Below are 23,713 nucleotides of genomic sequence, written 5' to 3'. Positions count from 1 at the left end.
CTCGTATTTTTATTCTTTGTTCCATTTATCACCCACGGTTGAAAGGAGTACACGAACAAAGCTCCTACTAATCGAAGTTTTCGCTACCCTCGAAAGACGAACCTCCGATCGCGTTTAAATCGAGAAACAAGCGATGGCCGATCGTCGACGAAACTAATATAGCGTAGGCGAGCCAGTTAGATTCTTCGTTTCATTTCCGGAACGAGGAGCGAGTTCATTTACACGTCGTTACGGAGACTCGTGATTATCTCGTCGTGTTCGCGGAGCATACCCGAAATACGTTTCAAAGACCGGAGGAGCAAATATCAACCGTTTTAACTAGTTGGCAAACACGGTCTAACGCGTTTAGCAGGGCGTTAGCCAAACTTGCGGCCTCTGCGAACGCTCCGTTTCAGCTATCCGGGAACGGAACGGCAAAGTACACACAACCGAAGCCCCTGAAGGGACGCGTGATCGATGATTAATTCGGAGACGAGTTCGTGGATCGAGCGTGTGCGGACGAACGTGGGAGAGGGATTTGCTCTCTGTTGTCTTTAGGAATTGTCCCGAATGCAATTATATCACCTTTGCTCGCGTGTTTCGCCCTTCAATACCTGTAACGTTGCAACGTACCCGAAGCATGCTTCATTTTTAAATTCAGGGCAAGCGTATCGATCCACTTAATCCCACCAAATATCGTTCTTTGCTTTAATATCACGAAACGAGCCTAAATCTGAAATTCAATAGTCATCAACGTTCCAAGTTCTCTCGCAGAGAACCGACTCGTGAGTTTCTCTCGACGATTCAATAGCTATAATAAGAATTCTTCCGGCATGTAAATGATACATCGCCAGCCAAGGACTGAATATTCTGCCAAGGAACGCCAGCCATATTTCACGCCACAATTTGCTATGCATCCAATCGCTCTTGCCGTGCATTTATTTATCAAGGAAACGCGTCATTACCGCGCCAATTGCGTGCAAAGTACACCAAACGGTAATTAGATTGGCCACGGTAACAGGGTTTCCTCTCTTTGCGTTGAAACGTTCGACTCCAACGATGGGCGGGATTGATTTCGATTAAACGCGCTCCATATTTCACGGAACGAAAAAACTCCGACAACCTCCGCAGGGTCGAGGTACCCCTAACGAGCCAAAGTCAGCGAAAATTAATCGATCCTCTAGACGGCCAAGTCGGAAATGCATTTTTTTTCGACCTGAAAACACTGGTACAAAGCCATTACCGTTACGCGGCAATTTTCTCGACAAGCGAGCAGTAACAATTCATCGTCGGGCCAACTCGGTATCGCGTTCTCTGTGGCGTTTTAATCCTGTCAAGATTCGCTATTATCTCTGAATTGTCAGACATCGGATAACGACTATTGCGAACTGCGAAGCAATTAAAGTGCTCGCGCCGTGGATCACCCAACTACCGGTAGGAAGCAATTGTTTCGTAATTCCTGTTTTGCGATGATTTAATTTAATTCTAGAGCACCAACGTCCAAACGTGCAAAGACTAACCTTGTGTTCGCGAAAAGAATCTTCTTCAACTACGTCGAACTTGTTCCTGCACTCGAAGAAGCAAAATCAAGAGAGCAAAACTGAAGATTACTTTCTTACTTTAATTTTTTTTCCGTTCATCTTTTATTCATTATTCGGAACTTTGATCTGGACGGGAAATTTCAAATTCAAACTCGACTTCGTCCATCTCTGGCGTCGACTCGTTGCAATCGAGAAACGCGTCTCCGGGATCGATGCGAACTTCTGCGAAACGAATTTTTCGAGGAGCAAAGGAATCGAATGACTCCGACCACCGAACGACGGGAAAAGAAGAGAGAATAACCGCAGCTCGAGCCAACGTAATTATCGCAAAAAATAAAGACGACGCAACAACGGTCCTTCCGTCCTGTTGCATTAATCCAGCGGGCTCGTTGGTTGTCAATCGAAGAAGGGAAAAAACAACATCGACGAAGAAGTTGCTTATCGGGTTGCTCGGAAGCAGCGCGGCTAAAGGAAATTTTAATCAACGAAGAAGGTTCCTCGTCGAGTACAGACCCCTGGCTGCGCGAGTCTCGCTCAAATGACAAGTACGACTGATTAAGCCCCTGTTTATTACGGTCACGTAAACCCGTTATACGAGATGGACCGCTGGAAGCGGAACAGCTAATCGACATTTATATTTTGAGTAATTTTTTCTTAAGTAACTACGCTGACGTATCAATCCTTGATATTCCATTACTCTCATAAAAAGGAGAATCATCGATAATAAAGGAGACGATTAAATATCCCTGTGTCTGACGGAGCACCGTGAACACAGTGCAGAGGGTCGTAAAACACGAGTCTCGAATTTAATAAAACCAACGTCACGATTGTATACAATTTTAATTTCAAAATCGTTAATTGGTGGTTCGAGTACTTTGCAAACAGATCTGGATGCACTTCAACTCTCCAATCTATCGATTTTCCAATCCGAGCCTGCACGAGAATAATAAAATCGAGTCCAATTCTGCATCAGAGATTAAATCGCGGTCCAATCTCGTATCAATAAAATCCTGTATATTCGATAGGATTTAATTGACAAAATGTTCCATGATGTTTAGACAACCGTAAAGTAGTACCATGAAAAAAACGTAGTAAAGACGTCACATCGCGAGTTTCGCGACGTTTATCCATGCCAGATGCGTCGGCCGTCAGGCGCAAGCATCTCCGGTGATAAACGATCGGATGGACGAGCCGTATCGCAAGAACGCAAAGATGTCCGTTCCCGGTCGTAACTTTTTAAGCAGGGATTTGTCGTGCCCGATACCTGTACCTGACGTTCGTCCAAAGAGTTTCCCCCGCCCCCCTCGCGAAATTGGAATTTTCAATTTCGCTCGAGCAACGAGACACGGGAGAAACAATTACACTTTCGAGTCCCTCGGTTAACGGAACACGTTAAAATCAGTCGACAACTGCTTGCGAAAATAACTACGAATTAACGTCCGCGTGCATTCTTCGATAAGGTTCGTTGGCTCGAAAAGCTCCACCGTTCAGTGTTTACCGAACAGGAACGCACCGACGTTCGGTAAAGTTGCCAACCAAAGTGTAAAAACACTTCCACGAAGTTTAATTCTCGAAGCGCGAAAGATCTTCGTTGATACACCGTATCGTAACCGGATGGTTCGTAAACTGACGCGTAAAACCGAAAAGCAAAGCGACGCGGTCGTAAAAAGTTCGCGACGGTAAATATTTAACTGCGTAAACGATCGCAACGCTTTCTCGGCGTTCCGGCGAAAGCTGTCTCAGTCGTCGGCTCGCGCACGAACACGAGGTGAGGACCTGGCGTAAAACGTTTTCAGGTTGTTACTAATTTATTCAATTAAGCCGACGGGTACCGAGGTATCTGGCTGAAAATATAATAGCTTAGCGAACGCGCGAACTATCAGACGCGGCTGAAGCGCGATTACGGCTTAATTGAATGCACGTCAGTTTCGCGCTCTGATTCGGTTTAATCTTCTGACCACCTGTGTCACGCGACTAAACGCATTGTCCTTCGAGGAGTGGCGAAGTAATTTCATTTGGTAACCAGTCCCGTGGACATTTGATCCCTCCGGCGTATTTGCACCGAGCTACCCGCTGCTGGTTCGATTTCTCGTTAATAATTACAGGGAAGAAGGACAGATCATTTTATCGATACGATTGAGTATCTTTTTCTATAATTATCACCAAAAGACGAATGAAACCGAGCACCAACAGACCGGAAAGAAAAGGGATTTAACGACTTCTGGATTGAAGTCAAGGTAAACGAGTTTTTTTTTCGAAACCGTTAGGTCGGAGTTAGAAAACTGTCAGGGATTTCCACTTCGTCGCAAGAAGAGTTATTCGTTACGAAATGAAACCGTGAACGCGCGAGAAATAACAACAAGCGTAGAAATTGCTGGCCCGCGCATCGTCGCGTATATTGAAACAAACACGAGCTTAGTCCCGCTCGACGAATTCGAGTCTCCGAACGTATCAGATCCCTCCATTTCACGCTCACGACGAATCGCGAGCACAAACAGCCACCTATTCAGTCGCGCGTCATCGCCAGCGAAAAAAAAAAGGACGGGGGCGTATATTCGTTTGAAATTTCATCGTGAAAAGATAACTCTCTCCCTCTTTTTCTCCCTCTGTTTTGCCCCACAAAGCTGGATTTACACGAAAGCAAAAACGGACTAAATTTTCACGGATTAACCCTTTGTTGTCCTATGCCGATCGAGGTTTGACGAAAATACACTGAAATCAGAAAGTTTCGAGCGCAAAGATTTAAAGATCTCTGAATCGAAGATTCGAATGAATAGTTTGTGCGATTACGGAGCGCCAAAAGTGGAAGTCGCGACGAGGCACCGGTAGCTATAGCTGCAGTTCTGCTGTCTGCCTCGCTCCTGCTCCTGTCTCTGTTTCTTTTGTTCGCGAAATCCCACACGTGCGACAATATTCACGGATTTACTTTTAAATGGGTTGAAAGCACTCGAGGGTGCGAAAAAACCAACAAAGAAACAGAGCTTTCGGCGGATGGAACGCGGTTCCCTCCGCCACCCACGCGCTTCGCCGCGTCAAAAGCGAGGAAACACCATCGTCGAGTGGCGGCGAACGTATCAAAAGAGCGAACGCGAAATTAAAAGACCTCATCGATTCGTAGAAATTGCTGGAACGTTATTTTCCAGGCGTCTGTATTTTCATTAAGAGGCTAGTTCGATGATTGATTAAAATTACTTTCTATCGACTACTTGGTTCCCAGACAAAACAAAATATCAGGCTCAAAGAAAAATTTCCAAATGTTAGCATGCTTTTCTGGCGTAAGAAGTTCGATTATTACTTTCAATCTTCATACGGCGGAGGTCAGCTTCTCGTTTCCTTCTCAAAGGGAGTTCTCGGCGGGAAAAAGAGAAAATTCTCGATGAAACCGTCCATTACTCGGGGTCCTGTCCCCACAAAGGCGACGTCCCACGCCCCGCTTCTTTTCCCCATCGGTCTCATTCTGTCCCCTTTTGTCGCGGATTTCAATTGGCAAGACGCTACTGTAAGAGGGTCCTTTTTTTCTTAGCGCAGCGTCGCGGAGACAAAATGAGTCTGACTGCCGGCCGAGAATTAGGTCAGTTGATTAAAAAAAGAAAAAAGGAAAAAAAAAATGAGAGAGAAAAGGTGAGGGAGAAACTAGCGGCGTGACTATTCATACGAACCCGGTATAAAATTCAATCGGCGGGTTTACATATGCAAATTGCTCGAGTTGTTTCGATGCCGCGACCCACATCTACCGGATCCCCGACCAATCGACGAGTATACGTCAAACGGAGGTAATCGAAAATAAAATGTAGATTTTTAATTCGATTTTATAGCTCCTCTCATTAAATTCTTACGTATTCTGCTGAGTATAAACAAATATTCTATATTTAATTTTTCATTTTCTTGCATGGACGTGCGTGCCTCGAAAGCTTCTCGAAAGGCTCTCGCCAGCCGCTCGAAAACGCATTGTTCGTTGTCGCGTGGCTCCTGGTGCAGAGTCCTTTTGTCGTGGCATAATTGCACGGCGAATTGTGTCTGTCCTTTGTACTTGCTCCGTAGATATGCGTTTGACCTCGAACGCTTGTCGGAAATCAGGTCTCCGCGATGCGCGTGAATCTGTACAAAGCCACGGTTCGTCATCTTTGCGAAAAAAAAGTTGTTATCCGTCCGATGGCTTCTTAAAGTCTTTGCAGCATCTCTCGACAACGTTCAAATCTCTCGATGGCTTCCAATAGAGCTGAAGGCAAACTTTCTTCGAGGCAAAGACAATACCTCAACCCTGATATCATACAGATGCGACGAAAAAAAAAAAAAAAGGACATCGGTTCTCTCTATCGTCGAGATGAATGGGACAACGTAATGTCGCCGATAAAAACGGCTGGTCGCGACAGCACGGAAAAAGGCGCGCGGTAATTACAGCACAATAAAATCAAGCGCTCAGGTCATAAAGCTGTTCCCAGATAAGCTCAGCTTTGACCCATAAATCGGAGCTTTCAGAGGGCCGCGCCGAGAATAACGAGGATTCCATAAAGTAGAATTCAATAGGCATTGTTCGCAATTAAGCTCGTGACATAACTATGAGTGTTACAGTTTCTTATATACGAGATACGAAAAATAGCGTTATCGATTATATCACGAGAGGAAAGAATTTAAAGGTTCGCACAGTATGACTAATGCTTTTAGACTGGATACCAGTGGAATATCGTATCCACGGGAATTTTTGCTAGGAATTTCAATTTCTGAACCGCTGTACAGATTGCTCCCATCTCTCGCGCGGAAGCCTCGATTCACGGCGATCAAGGTCGTATATCAACGGCGAACGAGACCTCCTCGATGATAGGGAACAAGTGGAAAATTTGTCTGGTCATTAGCATCGTGTGACGAGGCGTCTGGCGATCTGGCGCGGCGACCAAGTCCATCTGCTGTTCCACCTGCTGTCCGCATCGGCTGATTAATGGTATCAGCGGATCGCAGTCTGTGCGCTGTGTTCCTACGCGTCGATCACTCATACATTTCGACGGGGAACGTCTTGAAAAACGTTGAATAATTCGAACTCGACTATCCGACTCTTCGCGAGCGATCGTCGGGATTGATTATAGGCTCGAGCAACGTAAGCGGGACACAGCGGGAAAGATTTCCAGCAAACCCGGTCGAAATTTTCTGGACGGCGGACGTAATTAATTACCGAGGAAAGTAATGCATTACGCATATAAAACGATGAGCGAGAAGCGTCGATAACACTTGCTTCTCAATCTCCATTAGCGGCTCTTTAATTAAATTCTTCATTAACTACGTCAGGATTACGTTGCATCGTTCATCTGGATCTCGACTCGGAATACTCGATAGCTTTATATTTATCTCGGCAAAAGCTGACGCGTTCATTTTCCACGATGATCAAAAAATACGACCAGGCCACGATGTAAAAGGAGGACCGACAGCTTGTAAATATGCAGAGTGTATCCACGGAAGTTCGTCAGGCCGGGTTGCCCCTGGCTAGTGGTCGTACACACAATCTACATGTAAATTACACAGCCAATCACCGTGGGCACCGCGTCGCTTGTCCCGATAAAAATCTCAGAAAAGGCAGAACTTTTACAAGATTCACGGTGTGGCTATCGAATATCCCTCTGGGGGTCGTGGGGGCGGGGAAAGGGGGCGAGGGTGATATTCGCAGGGGAAAATACTATTCGAAATGGAAGAGTATCGGACGAGTAGTATCGTGGCTGATTTTACGTACGATTGGATCGCAATATCCCCGAACACAAGACCCCTTTTGCCCTCGACGAATCGTTTACGAGAGTGGAAGCGTCGATACTAATAACCGGGCTTACGGGTCGACGATTCCTGACGCGACGACCGATTGCTCGCGTCGATTTCAGAACAATTCTCACGATTCTGCGAAGATTAAGTCTGTTCCGTAATATTAATTTTAACGAACGTCACGAATATTAGCATTTCTTTCAACATCGTACACTTTCATTGACTAAAGAACGAGATCACGTTTAGAACATTGGTACCATTATTGTTAAATAATAAGTATAAGAGTAAAAGGCGGCTGCTGTTTATTTAAAAACAGTGCAGGTTTTTATGCCCGAGCGACTCGCTTTATCGCGTTGCCTCGAATCAGTAGAAGTGGCCGTTACGTGTCAGACCGATGGAATAGACGCGGGCGCCAGAGGAGCTCGCCGCCAAGGAGAATAGTCCAGCAAAGAACGGACAGGGCCGGGAGCAACGCTAATAGAGTAGCGTGAACGCTGGCTACGTTAAACGGACGGGAACACAGTCTGACAGGCGGGATTGGAGAATACCCACGGTCCGTTATGAGAATTGGCCATCGAGAAGCTGGGAAAATTCATTTTTCCTCCACGGTAACGAGCGTGAGACGGAATCCAAACTGTTAGAAAAAAATTTCGACTGGCATTGTTCGTGTACTCTAACAACTGGATGATGTCAAGCGACGAACGAGGCTACTGACAACGAATTGTTCGTTTCTCTGACAACTTTTAATGTTTTTGTAGGAGGATATCCGATAGTTTTCTAGATAATTATTATCCTATCTCATTCTCGATATTTCTTCCATATTTTTAATACCGACAGAGGTACAACTATCTCCCGTTATCGATCAATTACCCGATTTTAATCCAAGTACCACGACAAGTGTCTATCGGCTCACCTCCGGGCTATGTTAACAAGCGACCCACACATGTTCTGAGTGTCACGTAAACGTTTGCGCATGCAAGTGTGTCCACTCGTGTCAAGCAGAAAGAGCAGCCAAAGGATATCAGGGCAGCAGTCTCAGCTATTATGCGATAGAATTTCATTACAAGTTCCACGTGAACCACGGCAGCCTCCGGGAGCAATACCAGCCGGCATGAAGTTCCAGTCGGCGAAAGCTTCAAACGGGGTCAGTCTGTTATTACACCTCTGATTCTGCTGAACCCAAAATAGCGTAAACGGACCACCGATCGGTCTCCAAGGAACCTCTATACGATGCGGTTGCGGTCTTAGTATTCGACTCTGCTCTAATATTTATTTTGTCCACGACGAAACTTACGATATCACTTGTATCGATACTTGAAAGACACGCAGTATCGAATCTTTGCATCTGACGGCCCCTAGAAGGGCAGCGTTTCATTCACAGAGCGGAGGGCGTCTTCATCGGGCAGGTAATAATGTTTTTTTTCGCGACGATGAAAAAAACGGTTGACACAGATTGTCGCGAGTCGTCCAGGCGATCGATAAACAGGACTCGAGACTAAACCGCGGAGGCGAATCGCTGCTGGAACGTACGAGAAGTTCCCAAAGCGACAACTAACTCACGGAAGCTCACCCAATAATTCGATTCCATTGAAAATATAGTTCGAGTCTCGATGAAAACTCGTTCCGTTCGAGCAACCGGGCAGCGCGGAAACCGGGAAATAGAAAACAAGATCGGGAGCAGGCAGGAAGACCGAGGAAACTTTCCCACGTTCTCGTTAACCGGGGGACATTAATTACGTAGAATTTTTCCTCCAAGTATGAGGAGTTTCGCCTGGTTTACCGCGTTCCGTTCGGAACACCGATCGTATAAGTCCCCTAACGGAACATACGTTCCCCGTATTAGCACAAGTTATGAAACGAAAAGTACCGACAACATTGATACGAGCGATAAACACATCGATCACCATAAACAAGTTGGAATTTACGATTAACGCGAGCAGATAGCTATCCGCGTCAATCCAGACGGTTTTCCACTCGAACGAACGGAATATCCAGTTACGAATTTCGCTGGCAAATGATGCGAACGAGACGCGGCTCCGAGCTGACTGGAATAATTGCACGACACCGGTGTGTCTTTTCCATGGAACAGTTGGGCGGAAAACTGCATTGTTTGCGGGCTATTTCGAGAGAAACAGACAGGAAATAGAGGCTCGACAGACGTCGTCGTATAGCGTTGTAATTGCGACTGGAGCGCCTGATAAGGCCGTCTTTTTTACCGAACCTTTTGTGTACCTCGACCAGCTTCCTTGGCAAAACCAACACGCCGAGCAGAAGAATAGGGGACAAAATTAAGACAACCAGACGTAAAGTCCCTTAGAGGGTGACCTGGTTCGTCCGTTAACTAATGACGACCAACTCGGTGGACAGCGACGATACCTGGACCGCGAGATTAAAAATTCAGCAGGGCGGAAGAGTGCGCTCCGAACGAGCCAAATCGAACGACGAATGTCTTCCAAGAAATGACTGTCTATTAAATCAATTAAAAATCACCGCTATTCGTTCGACCCGTTATTTTCCTTTGCCATTATTTTGAAACCCGTTCTAACTTTGCTCAACGGCCATTTGTTTCCAGGTGGACGCGCGCCTTCTCGGAAAATGAAACGCCTCGAAGATTCGCAAGAAAATCTCGTTAGAACAAGGGAGAGAGCGGATCTAACGACCCGTTATTAACGAGAAAAGCAAACTATAATCGGTGAGTGAATACAACAGACTCGTAAATAGAAAACCTTAAAATTTGCTTCTACTAACAATGTTCCCTTCGAAAGCATTCGTGTACGTAGACGGTGAAACGATTTGTCCCTGTGTGCCAGGGTCGGTCACGCGATCTTTTATTATTAACGTTACGACGCGTTCGTTAGCGCGCTCGCTGGGTTGCATAAATGATTGATAGCTTGAAACAAAAAGAAAGCAACGCTCGGTAATTGTTACACGGAACGCGGCATTACGCTGGGTCGAGTGATAGATAGCCATCGCCTTAGGAGGGGATAGATTTTCATGGGAATCTGCATGCAACACCTTCTACCTTAATTTCTCGTCACAATTATTTTGCTAAACCAGGGCAAACGGGTCTATTTATCAAGTTTACGACTCGCTCGCGCCTCTTACACGGCTATCTTTTACGCGGGCGTCGCAATTCCGCGTAAACAGGGCCTCGATCGTTAAGAGGATCAGCTAAATCTGCGGAAAGGTACTTTAATCGTCAGTGCCCCGTTCTCGGACGTTTTATGCATTTTAATCGCCGGCTAATATTGGTCAGCGATTTATTAACGCCGCGCTCGAGACCCTCGCACGCGATCCCGTGCGTTCACCTGTCTGTCCAATCTAACGCAAGGTAAACGAACGTGCCTCGAAGGAACTCGTGGGACGGAATTGGCTGCGAAGCCCTAGGATTAACTATTAACACGATAATTACCTGAAAGATTAAAAGTAAATTAAAAGAGCAAGTGGTTTGTTTAGTTCTATAAAAGTAGGCTCGTTCGCTTAACGAACTCCCACGAAAGACTCGCGAGATTTAAGAAGATTTACTTCGTCATTCTTCGGGCCTTCGGACCTTTTCTTCGCTCTCCGAATTCTCCGAATTTTCCACATACTCTCGACGCCCTGGTTTCTCGACGTACACCTCGGTCACTTGTTCTTTCGCGGGCTGAGTGTCCGAACTCTACTCCTTCAACATGTCTGACGGTCAACGGACAGCTGCAGACGAGTGTCTTCGCGGAACGTCTTTGAAGTCTGCCGTTGGTTTCAACTGCGTTTCGCCGCGTCAAGTCGACGAGTACTCTCATCAACGTCGTTGCCTCTCACGGTGGGGAAACCCGAGAGCATCGCGAACGACAAGGAATGTTGGGCACGTCGTGAATATCGGGAAACGGGGAACACGCAACCTACACTTCGCGAGTCGGATTTAATTAAAACACCGGGGGAGAAACTGCTCTCCCGCTAAGGACGAAGCTCTCGGGCTTGTTCCCGAGCAGACTGTTTCGCGGTTGATCAACGTCTTGGAAGTAACAAGTGCGAGCAATTTTTCTAGAGGGTCCACAAGTCCCTGAGGACTGTCAGCAAATAGTAGGAGCCACATAGTCGTAAAACGGAAACGGTAGAGCTTGTCGCGCACCCTCCACCGTTCCTGAGAAGATTAATTTTTGATATCTCCCACGTGTTTGCCATTTAATCCTCCTCAACCTGAGGTATATAAACCTGGAACATACCGTTTCTTCTCGATAAGCTGACGAGTAGCCTTATCGGCCGTGGAACTTTGTTTTAAGAACATACTTTGGCCTCTTATTCGACCGTACCCCTTGCGAGAAAGATTTGGTATAATGTTCAGGAACATTATAGAGCTCGCGAGATTACTCCAATTAGTTCAAGTTACTAGTAGATTAACCCTGTACTACAGCGTTCCCCAAAGCGTGCTCCAAGGAGCCCTGGGGCACGCCGAGACCTACCCAGGTGCTCCGCCGGTTTGAACCTACTTTCATAGCCCATAAAATTATCATTCGTTTCATTTCAAGCCCATTCGAGCAGCGAATGTTCAATAATTTCGAACTTTAGTAGCGCAACCTTTGGCATACATCCCAAATTTATTAGCTGTACGTTCGCGACATAGTCGCATCGCAGGAACTGCGAAAACTCGGAAAGACGACCAAGATTCTCCCACGGAATTAGACGTTGTGCAATCCTTTTTCTGGTTCTGTCCTTGACCGCCACGCTACACATCCAAAGCTGCGCCGTGAATTTATGGAGAAAGAACGTCCTAGACCTCGAAACCATAGTCTTCCGAGTGCACTAGCAACATGGACACCGAATTTTTTTTCGCTTTATCACAATCCAAGGTAACCTGGGTACGTTCTTCCTTTGACCAATTTGTCTCTCCGTGATTTAAGTTGGAATTTCTGTGTAAACAATGTTCCTTCATCTGTATAGTATAATCTAAAGTATGTCTACGCGCAAGAAACATCGTTCCAAACAATTTGAAGTTAAATTAGTAGAGATTGCTGCATATCAAAGTTTCAGAATCAGCGTGGAATTAACTTCGCGATATACCTTGGCGAACAATGATACAGTCGTTGCAGAAACTCTTCGTGTAATTTTCATAAAACGCATGTATTTCGTGAGCAGCGAGTCGCACGATTTCCTGCAAATCGGAAAACTACCGCTGGCCGAGAGATTTCTGGGTCATCTCCGATACGTAAATGCCACCAACCAAGGGAAGGAAACTATTAACGAAATGCAGCTTCCATCGGCGATCGATTGGCAACTAGGCGGAGAAGAAGCTTCGCGATTCGCTATGCACCATCTGTTCCTGTTCCCGTGAAATCCGCCCATCCATCTGCAATTAGCAATTACCATAATTGAGGACGGAAGCTTCCTTTGGAAATGAGAAATAGATACAATCTCCGAATGAAATACACGGTAACGCGGGAAATTGATTGCGAAACGAATTGCGAAGTCGTAAGATTATCGCGGGCGCGTGGAAAATGCGACTTGTTCCCAACGAAGGTGAAAATGAATGGGAGAAAAATTTCCATTCCACGTCGAAACATCGCAAAAGGAACGCGTCTTTTTCGTGCAATAATTTGGTGGCCCGTGTTGCTTTAATGGGTCATTGGGTCAACGAAAGCGTACCTGATGAATACTTAAATTTCAATTTGAAGTCTAAACGATCGCTCGCGTTGGATTAAAGCGACATAATGAGAAGTGAGAGGAAATGTTTAAACATCGAGAAGAAGAGTTCGTAACGGCTGCTTGGACTTTTAACTCGAGGATGAAGAACACAAATTCCATATGGTACACTCTTCGAAGACGATCGTTTGAAAACAGTACATCGTCCAAAGAAAAAGTCGTTCGTCGTTGGAGCAAACCAAATAATAAGTTCGCAAAGATCGGTTCGCAGGATCTCGCCATCGTGCCTCAATTTAATACCCTGTAGGACCGATGGAAGTTTCGCGCGAGTTTAAACGACAGGAACAGTTTGCGGAGAGGAAATTCTAGGATGATATAACTCAAGTGTTCGGGATCACTGACAAGAAGTTGGTGTTACAGATTCCGAACCGTCGTTAAAGACACGTCCGTAACCCTGTTTACAGCGTGGATCGTTAATTAGCATTTGCTACGGTTAATTAGCATTGGAAACGCGATGGAAGATTTTGTTATTCCGAATCGGAGCAAGAAGTTTGCCTCTAACGTTTTCGAGCTGGCGATTAAGGAGGAGAATTGAAACCGACGATTGTTCGTTGACAGAGACCAATCGTTTAACGATCGAATCGACCGCTCGTTTTCGAAACGCCAAAATACCATGGAAGGCGTCGAATGGCGATATCGTTACCGAATCCATGAATGAGGAAACTCATTTAGCGAGGAATCCAGCCACGCGACCCCATTCACGGGCCGACAATAAAGACATCGCGACGATATAAGTTTAATTGGTGCTCGCGGTGGGTTTGTTCCAATTACCAAGAACGACGGCATTCGTCTACGGAGAGCGCAGACAATTCCAGGTCGACGAACAATAGACGCCATTTTGTTAAAACGCAGAGGTAAAGCGAAGATAGCCCATGCCCAAACTCTCCTACCAACGTTTTCGAAAGAGTCTCAAGAACTTCCAAGATTGGACGCTCGGCACGAGTGGCGAAGCCTTTTAATTTGGCACAATGGCAAGCGACGGAGGAGCGAAAAACGCGGAAACAGTCTCGACGAAGAACGTTTTAGGAACGTCGCTCGTGATTAGTTGGCCGTACGGAATCTCCTATATATCGCCCCGTACTTACTGCCACGGTGCTTCCTACCTCTTTCGCTTCGCCTCGTCGTTCATTCTCGTCGCTTAGGGTCAAATACCTAAACCTTGATAACCCTCTCGACGGATACTCACCTGCAACAGAAAAAGAGACGGGGAAAATTAAACGACTGATGCGATGGGTTCGTGATCGATCGACGCGCGAATGCCCTCCCTGCGATAAGCCCTCGGACAAATTACGTTTAAATTACTAATAACATATAAAATTGTAAAAAAATCGCTCAAGTGATAAAGGGGACAAGCATTTTTAAATAAATTGTTTGTTAAAGTATCACAGGATATTCGTAAGTGACGAGTGGAAGAATTCGTGTGTCTTTCCGATGGAAAGGGGGTCGTTTCGCGAAAAGTTTGGAAAGCAGCGTTGTATACGAAAGCAAAGCCGCGAAGAGGGTCTCGAGGGTTTCGAGTTGGCAAGCCGCAAGGCAGCTTCGGCACTTTCGCGGCTGGAGTGTCGCGGCACCGGAAGAAAGGAAAAGGCTTCCCTCTTCACTGTAGGGAGACCTCGCTCGCCTCGAAGAAGCCAGACCGAAGTCAGCAATTCCTATCCGCCCCGCAGACTACCGACTTATTGCTTTCTATCGGCTGAGCAGCCCTCGAAATGACCCCCGAGCTCGTACCTTCTCCTCGAGAGACCGTTCCGACATCTGTTCCAATCCTAGCGATGCTCGGAATCGCGCCGAGGAAAATGACATCGGAAAGTGCCCTCGAGGCTTTATTTTCACTCGTCACGTTTCAACGGTCGTTAACACGGATCCCCGCTCGATGCAGGTGCTACCCGATAATAAATCGTTGGCACGAGCTTCGAGGGTTAACTCTTCGCTGCCTGGAGTCTTTTGCATCGGCGTTTTTTACCTGTCTTGTGAACGCTTTTCTTATTTAGAGTCGTCTGTAATAGCACAAATTGCGCCCAAGGCAAACATTGCTAGAAAAACCAGCGAACGCAGCGACGAATATCGATTCTAAGATCATTTACCAGAGCGATACTCTGACGAGAATTTGCGTGCAAATCCGGCGTCTCTCGAATAACGCAAAGGGTCGCGCAACCCTTGCCCGATCACGCGCGAGACACGACCTGAAGGATTTCCTGGGATTGTCGAGGGCGTTTTATTTCCTCGCTCGGGGTTGCTTCGAGGAGGACCTGCCCGCGGAAATCCACCTTGCGTAAATACGCTCCGAAGGACACCTCCGCGCAAACACACTTCCACCAGTCCCGTCGGGAAAATTTCTCGGAAGAAGAATCCGCGTGTCGCGAGCAGACGATCGATCATAATCCCTCCGGCACCCAAGGATGATGGAAACTTCGATAGAATTTCCCAGCGAGTACCTGAAAGCGCAGGCTTACTATCTCTGCTCCCCCGTGGTCTCCACAGATAGCCCGGATTCCATTGGCCACACGAACTTCGACAACGGCAAACCAGGAATCAAAGATCGACGACTAGGAGGAATTGTTTGCGAAGGGACGACAAAAGACACGAGACAGTAATTTCAATTACGACCCCTGGCAGAGGTGGCTTGCGCTGAGTGGTACGATTAGGAAGACGATTCGACTGTTACAATCTTATTTAACATGTCGAGTACTAGGTAGATAGATAGAAGATTTGTATAGTACTTCAAAGGCGAATGAAGTACTCGATGCTATCCACGTTCACTAAGCCACGGAGTAACGGAGTGCTCGACTAGAAACCTACACAGCCTGCCAAAAAATGCTCAAACGAGGACAAAAAGGAAACGAGCTCGTCAAAATATTCGATAAATATTCAGTAGATGCATTATGCGCATTTGCATTCCAAAGACAAAGCGATCGAGGGCTCCGTCGGTCCTTGTTTCCTCGGCCGTACAAACAAGATCCCTACGACTTGGACGAGCTTTCAATGGCCGTTGCCAGGCACAGTAGGTAGCATTAGGGTTTTAACACACTTCCGCGTCGCGGGATTATGATGAATCCACGATCGATACCAGAGCGGAAGCGGGTTCGTTAAACAACGCTAATCGTAGGAAGCGGTTGTATGCCGCATTGCGAGACCGCATTACCGAGCCCACCGACATGGGAACGCCCATAATTCATGTAGGCTTCTATATAACTTCTCTCCAACCTAGGTTGCACAGAGCGTTTGATGCTCGTATCGAGTACAGTAGCCAACCTTAACCATCTTTCGCAGACACGCCAAACTCACTTTTCCCTGTGAACCACTTTACGCCGTGCCTCTATGTCACGAGTAGTACGTGTAATTAATATCGATAAGCTATCAATTTCTGCCAAACTGCATCCCCGAAAGAACCCTGGAGGTAATTCAAGAAAATCAGTTTCATGAAAATCAGGGTGTTATGGTTGAGGAATAGGATTTTCAAACTCGATTTTCTCGAAAACTAAGCTTTAAATGAAAACATGTTATTCCATATTTTGTTCTTGTTTTTTCGTAAAGAACCACCTTGTGCTCGCTTGTACATGTCGTTCGCCCGCACTCTGTATATTCTAGGAGCTGTGCATCCGAGGTGTGCACGATACATCTCTTTGGGCTGCATTGTCCCCGCGCACGCTGGGCGGCCATGCTCTCGAAACAATTACGCTGATCAACACAGCAAGCATCGGTCTTTGAAGCCAGCTTTGTCGTGGTCTCGCACAGAAGCTGATTCCATCAGCGACCATCTTATCCCTCGTGTAATCCCGCCGAGATTATGTATCAAAGTCGGGACACGGATCCTAGGGCTTGCCGGTGATACACTGGAAGGTCTTCCTCCCGTGCGTGCCTCGCGGCCAACGATACGCTGACAAGAAAATTTAACGAGTTGAATGCTCCTCGAAAGAGGATTCGTTTTTAAAACGGCATTCATCCGTCGGAAAAGTTGACAGTAGGAAATGAAAGACGAATTGTTCGACGCTTTTGAAGCGTACCACGTATGGTGGAAACCCACCCAAACTTTATAGGGTAATTTCATCGCTTAAACTTGGTACCGTGCTGCGCTTCGGTAACAGGCTTTCGTACTTAATGTATTGTTTAAGGGGTTTGTCTACTCTGGAGGTAAACTCCGCTATTGTTATTTGGATTACGTGTTTTAGATTTTGTTCGCCTCCTATCGAACAACGTGTCCAGGAAGCCAATGAAAACAATTCTGGCACGAGGGATTTAAGATCTCTGTCCCGAAAAGGACCATAGCATCGAAATCAAATGTTTTTAAATACTTGCAACTTAATATACAGAAGTATTGTCCCGGTGCCAAGAGTTCTCCAGAATCGAACTGGAAGATTCCACGTTTCAACGCTCTTAAAAGACGTTCCATCGGGAAACCAGAATATAATCGCGATGCATCGCGATAGCGGAGCAATTGTGTACTTGTAGAGTGTAAATATTCCAGCGAACGTTGCCGGTGACTTCTATGATCCCGTTTCACATCAGAGCAATCACAGACCGATTTCATCGCACCTTAAGCGCCCCATGGTCCACACTGCTATTGATCTCCCTCGCCACGCGCGTATCGCTAGCTTCCGCATAATCCTCGTCGAGATTACGAGCCAAAATCGATATACCCTGCGAATGCCAGGCGTTGATAAAAAATTGTTTGTCGTCCGTGAATTCCTCGCTCATATAAATACCCCTGATGTCGCTTTGTATCTCGAAAATTTCTCTGCGCGATGAAAACACTGCGTTTTTTCACACGTCAAGATTCACGCTGTTCAATTTTAGTTTAATTGATTTTGTTAGGCGAAATCGAGATACTACGAGAATCGAGAAGCTACAGAAGTTCGTTTATTCTATTCTGAATATAACTGAAAAATGGATCGTGCCTTAAGATCGAAATGTACATCCAATCTAGTCATTGAAATTTGATAGGCGACAGGACCACGAAAAAATATTACGCTCAAAAAGTATACAAGAGCTTTTTCTCGTTTTTCCTGATAATTCGATCGACCGTGTATCAAGGTCTATCGTGTATCCTCCACGACCACCCAGTTGCGGATCTATCCTGCTGTTTCCCCCGAAACTTTTGTACGTCTCATCCAACGGAACAAATCATTTTCGGTGTGACGTCTGGCACGATCAGACCAGATAGAAGTGGAATCGAACCGCGCGGTACGGCCTGCGACGTTTCACTGACGCGTCGCGAAACGTCAGCCATGCCATCGGTACCTGTTTGGCCGAATTTTACGGGAATAACCGAGAAGTTTCGCGGCTGTTGGGAAGCAACAAACGAAACGTGAAGTTTTCGCTGGTCCTTTCGCTTTGGTCGATCGGAATTATTCGGTCGCTGAACGAAACTCGAAATGAACGATCAGAAATAAATGATCAAAGACTGCCGCTTCGAGTACACAACTGCTCGATTCTAGGTCTTGCGGTAAAGTTGATCGCGGAAAGACGATCCATTCAATTTATTCCTTTGCTGTGCGTGCGATCCCGAGATCGCGTCGCATTGTTTAACCCGGAGCTCGGAAAATTCCATAAAAAATGATGCGGCTGAATAATGAGCAAGTCAACCTTGAAATTTATATACTCCCGATGGCTTTGTGTACGATGTGTGTACGAAACGACGTGCACGTTGCGCCAACCGATGCGGCACACATACGAATGACAAATTGCTTGCATCGCATCGTACGAAACTGCATTCCAAGCGCAGTTTGTTATCGCGTGTTTCTTCGGTTAGCAGAACATTTAGACGAACAACGCTTGTCAGAAGCTCGCTCTGCATTGACTACAAGTTCGCGTAAACATTCGAGACGACTAATTCTCCGTTGCGTGAACTTAATTTTGTCTACAATTTCAGTTCCCTCGAAGCATTTCTCCGGGGAAACACAGATCAAGATTCGAGACGCTAATTCGCAGCGAATCGGAGCGCGTGTAGATCGAGGGGCCGCAAACCATTGAAAAACTCGAGTAGGTCGATAATGGATTCACTCGTGGTTGCGTGGGCTTTGAGCAGTCCACGGCACTTTCGTCGAACGGAGTTCTTCGCCTTTACTTCGGCGAACGGGGCAAATTCTCGAAGCGAGAGCCGCCAACAGTTCCTCCTCTTGGAAAGCTCGAAAAAGGGAGGAAAGTCGTTGAAAGTCCAACAAAGAAGGTGACGGAGAAAAGGAACTTTCGGATCGTTCGCCGTCGCGGTAAATCGCCCCTGTTCTTTCGCAAACGAATCCTTCCAAAGAGACACCAAAGGACATCTCCCTAGAGTTGATAAAAGGTTAACTGTCCGTGATCCACCTCGGTTAAACCCCCTCGCCAACAACTCCTCGAAAGTGTCTCGAACGAAATTATTTGCGATACAATTTGTAAGAAAGTAAAGAGTGTTCCTTTGCTTTCCACTGTGCAACAAAGTACGAAAAGTAAGCGACCGGGACTACCTAAACGCATCAGGGGTCTAAGAAGCGTGTCTATATTCGAGTAAGAAAAGTAGAAGTCGTAACGTTTCCTTAAGAGAATCAAACAAATGCGTTTCAGTCTATCAAATCGTATTCCAAGAACTTGGTAAATCCTACTCCCAAGAGATAAAGATTTCTCCGGCGAATATCGTTAGATTATATACCGTGATAGGTTGAAAGGATCTACGCCCTTCTCCAAACGGAAGGATCGGTGTAGGCGTATCATCCTGAAAGCTTTCATCCTATCTGGAGTTTGTCTCGCAGCTCGGTCCGCCGAAAATTGCGTTAATGGAGTAAAAGCCTGTGGATGTTCGACCGTGTTATAGTACTTCGAAACCGAGGAAAACTCCGGGAACGTAGGCAAACTCCGCGAATTCGTGGCACTCCGGAATTGCTGGCTGGTTTTTCGAGCACGGGTACTCGCGCCACGGTCGAGTGTATGAGAAAGACAAACGGTCCGTTCGTAGAAGCTACGAAGTTTTTGCCAGCGCCCGATCCAACCGAGGCTAGCTGGTTTATCGAACTGTTCGATGAGCTTTTAAAGACATTTTGGACGCGCAAACAGTTACAAGGTTAATCGCTGTTTTCCAACTTATTAACAATCTTCCATCGCTTCTAATAAATTCATTTTATTCTGGTCTTTGCTGCGAGAACCAAATAATGGTTTCTTTTCGCTAGGACACCGGCGACAGTAGACTATGAAGATTTGATGTAATTACTCGATGACGAACAACATTTCATTTAATTACTCACGGTAAACGCGTGCACGGTAGCTTTCGCTGTGACACGGAAGTGTATAAAACACGCCCGCTCGTTCGCTAAATTTCAAAATTAACTTACGCGTTGGTGTACTGTAATTTCCCACGAACCACCCATTACCAATCGCCGTTTCGCGGGAAACTCGATTTTCCTTTATTAATTGTGACACCGGCTACAACACACAAAGGCGCTTCGCGTCGTCGACGGGTCACATTAATTGTTTGCAGTACCTCGAGAAAATTAATTTTGCTGTTCTAAAATAGTGTCGTTACTATCGTCGACATATTTGTTCGGTCAACTTTGGTCGACTGTCCGACGTATACAAGAATCGCCAGCTAAATTATTCCTCAGCTTTTGATCCCTTCTGCTTTTCGGTATTCTTTTTTACTTTCGTTTCGTGTCCTTTGATCCTTCGACTTCGGGTTACAATCTCCAACTGACCCGTTTTGTGTGAAATATTCCATCGAGCCTCGGGCCCTCGAGTAAATAAATAACCCGCACGCGCTATTGTTAGCACATACCACGCAAAAATTGACCGAAATTAATAGAATTAATAACCTAGTGTGTACTCGCTGCTAAAAGTAGTGGAATGAATGTACCTTCGTCGCCAGAAGTTGAGGAGTTGTCCTCTGGTTCGGGCGACGATCCTGGGGATCCAGGAGATTGTCTACCGAACCTCGAGTCTGGCCGGCCATACTCGAATCCAGCGGTTGCTCCCGATCCTCTGTTGTCTTCGAACTGTCGTCCTTTGTCGGGGGACAGGGATCGTCGGTCCCTCGAGTCGACCGGGAACGAACCACGCTCCGAGTCCTTTGCCGCGAAGGAGTTCGTACCTTCGCTGAAACTGGTGGGCATTGCCGTGCACTTCCTGGGGATTCCGTGACGGGAATACGTTTACAAGACGGTCGTTACAGAGCCAATTCGATCGTTGATGGGGTTCGATTCGACGGAAACGCGATAGGGCCGCGCGGAAATCGTAGCTCGAGGTGATAAAGAACGATCGAATCACTCTGTCAAGCGATGACGCCTTATCATTTGATCTCGACGCGCATTTGCTTGGTTCCGCATCGCACAGGTGAACCGGCATGATTTACAGGAAGCGGTAAATTCAACGTTATCGCCGAGTCCACGGAACGACTCCGATACTCGGAGGAAAGTAGATAAGGATCGCGCTTGATACGGCGACAGCCGACAGACGCGTGCGCTGTTGACTGTCCTCGATGACGCGATTCGATTAATCTCCGAGCATTTCGATGACAAATTCAAGCGCGCGAAGTGGTTCAAGAGTCTGGAAGAAGTCGTAACTCTTTTCTCGGGGACTGGGAATCGAAACGAGAAAAGGTTGAATTTTACAGCATTCGAGACGCGGAAGGTCGCAAACCGTCGAGATCAAAGCGAGGAAGCACACACCGTCGAGACGACCGATTGTCAAAGAATATCGTCGTTCCTGACGACGACTGCTGGGGCGATCGTCTTCCTCCGGCGCCTGAATCTCTGACCTCGTGGCAGGCGTCACGGACATTTGCCAAGTCAATGTTGGCAGTAGTCTTTGCTTCCTTGGCGGGAGATGGCGGCGGAGAGGTTGGTGGTGATGGTGATGGACTTCCTGCACGACCAGAACTGTAGCCCACGGCTGCCTTCCGCAAAGTCTCCCTGCACAGCTCGGAGAACATGCTGCCTCCCCCATGGCCGTGGCCCTTGCGGACCACCCCCGTTCCTCTTTCTCTTTGTTTCCTCGATCACTGACCCCCGATCGCGCTCGAACCTCTCTGACACACTCTAGACACTCCCGCGCGACTCAGTCATCCTCTCTTCGTCGGGAACCCGTAACATGCGGTCCCACACCGTCACCGGAAGTCGTCCGACACTACATCGTTTCTCGCCTAGAGCTGACGTTTCGAGGATTAATCGGATATTCGGGAACGGTGCAGAGGATTTCGTTAGGGGAAAGGTATCCTCGAGCGACCTTTAGCGATCCCGACGAGCTCTTTTCGAGACCCTCGGACGATACAGTGCTCCTTGACCCCGATTCCGAGAACACAGCTCGTGCACCGTCGCAGGTTACGCGAAAACAAAGGACTGAATCAATCATATCTCGGTTAGGTAGGAACAACTTTAAAGGTTATTCAGTGTTGCAACGTTCGTACATCTTTTATCGAAAGCAAATCCGATTTTGGATGTGGGCTGTACTCGTGCAGAAGAACGCAGCCTAACGGAGCGGAGTCCGGAGCCTGCGCGAAGTTACTGCTCGATAAAAAGTTTACAGACGAGACGTTCGCCTCTGATTTACTTCCTCGGGGCTACGAATTCCCCAGGCGAACGCCCCGGGCACGTAAACACGTTTACGCGAATCCAGGATAAGCGGGGAGTCGATCGGGAAGACCGACTTCGGCTTGTTTCCATAAAGCACTGCGAGAGACAGGAGGGTCGAGGAGCTCGCAACACGGACAGGACGGAACCGATACGGACCGTGAACGGTGTTAGTTACCGGGACGGACTAGGAAGCGTTTCGTAGGCCGTGGTAAAAACGTCTGGACGGTTGCCAGCCGTTTGAAAATTTACAGCCAAGCCCCGTTGCCTCGCGACAGCCCAGACAACGCGAACTGTCGCGAGCCTACGGTAGGACACCCCGTGCACGGAAGTCCTAGCGACTCGTGCGCATTACGCTGGAAGTAATTTCACACGCGGCGCTGTTCGTACGAAGCTTCGAAATTTACCCAATTTATTTCCGTTCCTAAATGCAAACACAATTTTAAACGACAATCCAAAGCGGCTTAAGGGTTCGTCATTTTTTTTTCACATCGAATTAACACAGATGGAACAAACCAACGCGTACAAATCGTAACCATTTAGTATTTAGAAACGAATTGTGTCGATAATAAAAAGAGACGTGGCTTCGATACAGGACTGAATGCACTCTACCGTTGGTAGTTCGATAATCCGCAAAAAGCGTACACTTTGTATACTAAAGTCGGATAACAACATTTCTTCCAATGGAAACACTCAGCGCTGTACGCGGTTATCCGACGATTACGACGAAATATGGAGGTACTATTCGCTCCGACGCATTGGATTGCGCTTAAATACCCAGGATCTATGTCCGAACGCGTCTGGTAACCCGTCACTCTGCACATGAATTTCGTTCTACGACGGTATAAACAGAAACACGCTGAATGGAACTACCGTTTGCCGAAGCATAAGACGCTCTATGATGGATAGACGGTGCCCGTCGTTCTTCAATGGAACCGGCTGTCGCGCAACTTGGAAGCGCTCAAAGTGGAAAATAAATGATACCAATATTATGCTCCTAGCTACACCTGGAACTGTTCACGCGACCTGGATATAGAAAGAGCCTGGCGAACTCTAGCTAACCGACACCCAGTGGGGGACTAACTATAGAAGACAGCTTGGAAACAGACACCTTGGCAAATTCTATTCGCGGTGCAAACTGTGGAAATGATTCGTCGATGAGAACAGAAACGACCACGATCGTTGGAATGCAGCTGCGACGTGTGACGATAATCGAAGGCCGCGGAGGAAGAGATGTCTGCG

The 23,713-nt window shown here is 46.9% G+C and overlaps 1 protein-coding gene across 45 annotated transcripts in view; it reads right to left on the bottom strand.

Moving 5' to 3' along the window:
- The window catches only part of LOC128887465 (MAP7 domain-containing protein 1), a 322,710-nt gene that overhangs the window by 27,538 nt on the left and 271,459 nt on the right, over positions 1-23,713 (bottom strand). For 12 of the 45 annotated variants that reach the window (XM_054143366.1, XM_054143358.1, XM_054143356.1 and 9 more), the window contains exons 2-3: positions 21,572-22,050; positions 20,761-21,029 (exon numbers count right to left, since the gene is read on the bottom strand). The exons of 32 other annotated variants lie outside the window; for them this stretch is intronic. In XM_054143366.1, the coding sequence (XP_053999341.1) occupies positions 20,761-21,029; positions 21,572-21,834 (532 nt within the window). In that variant the 5' untranslated portion in view covers positions 21,835-22,050. The remainder of the gene's footprint in view (positions 1-20,760; positions 21,030-21,571; positions 22,051-23,713) is intronic. One more of the 45 variants, XM_054143359.1, reaches the window with a different exon arrangement.

Source organism: Hylaeus anthracinus, unplaced genomic scaffold, assembly GCF_026225885.1.
Source record: "Hylaeus anthracinus isolate JK02 unplaced genomic scaffold, UHH_iyHylAnth1.0_haploid 11989, whole genome shotgun sequence".
NCBI lineage: Eukaryota > Metazoa > Arthropoda > Insecta > Hymenoptera > Colletidae > Hylaeus > Hylaeus anthracinus.
This window is presented reverse-complemented; position numbering and strand designations above follow the sequence as displayed.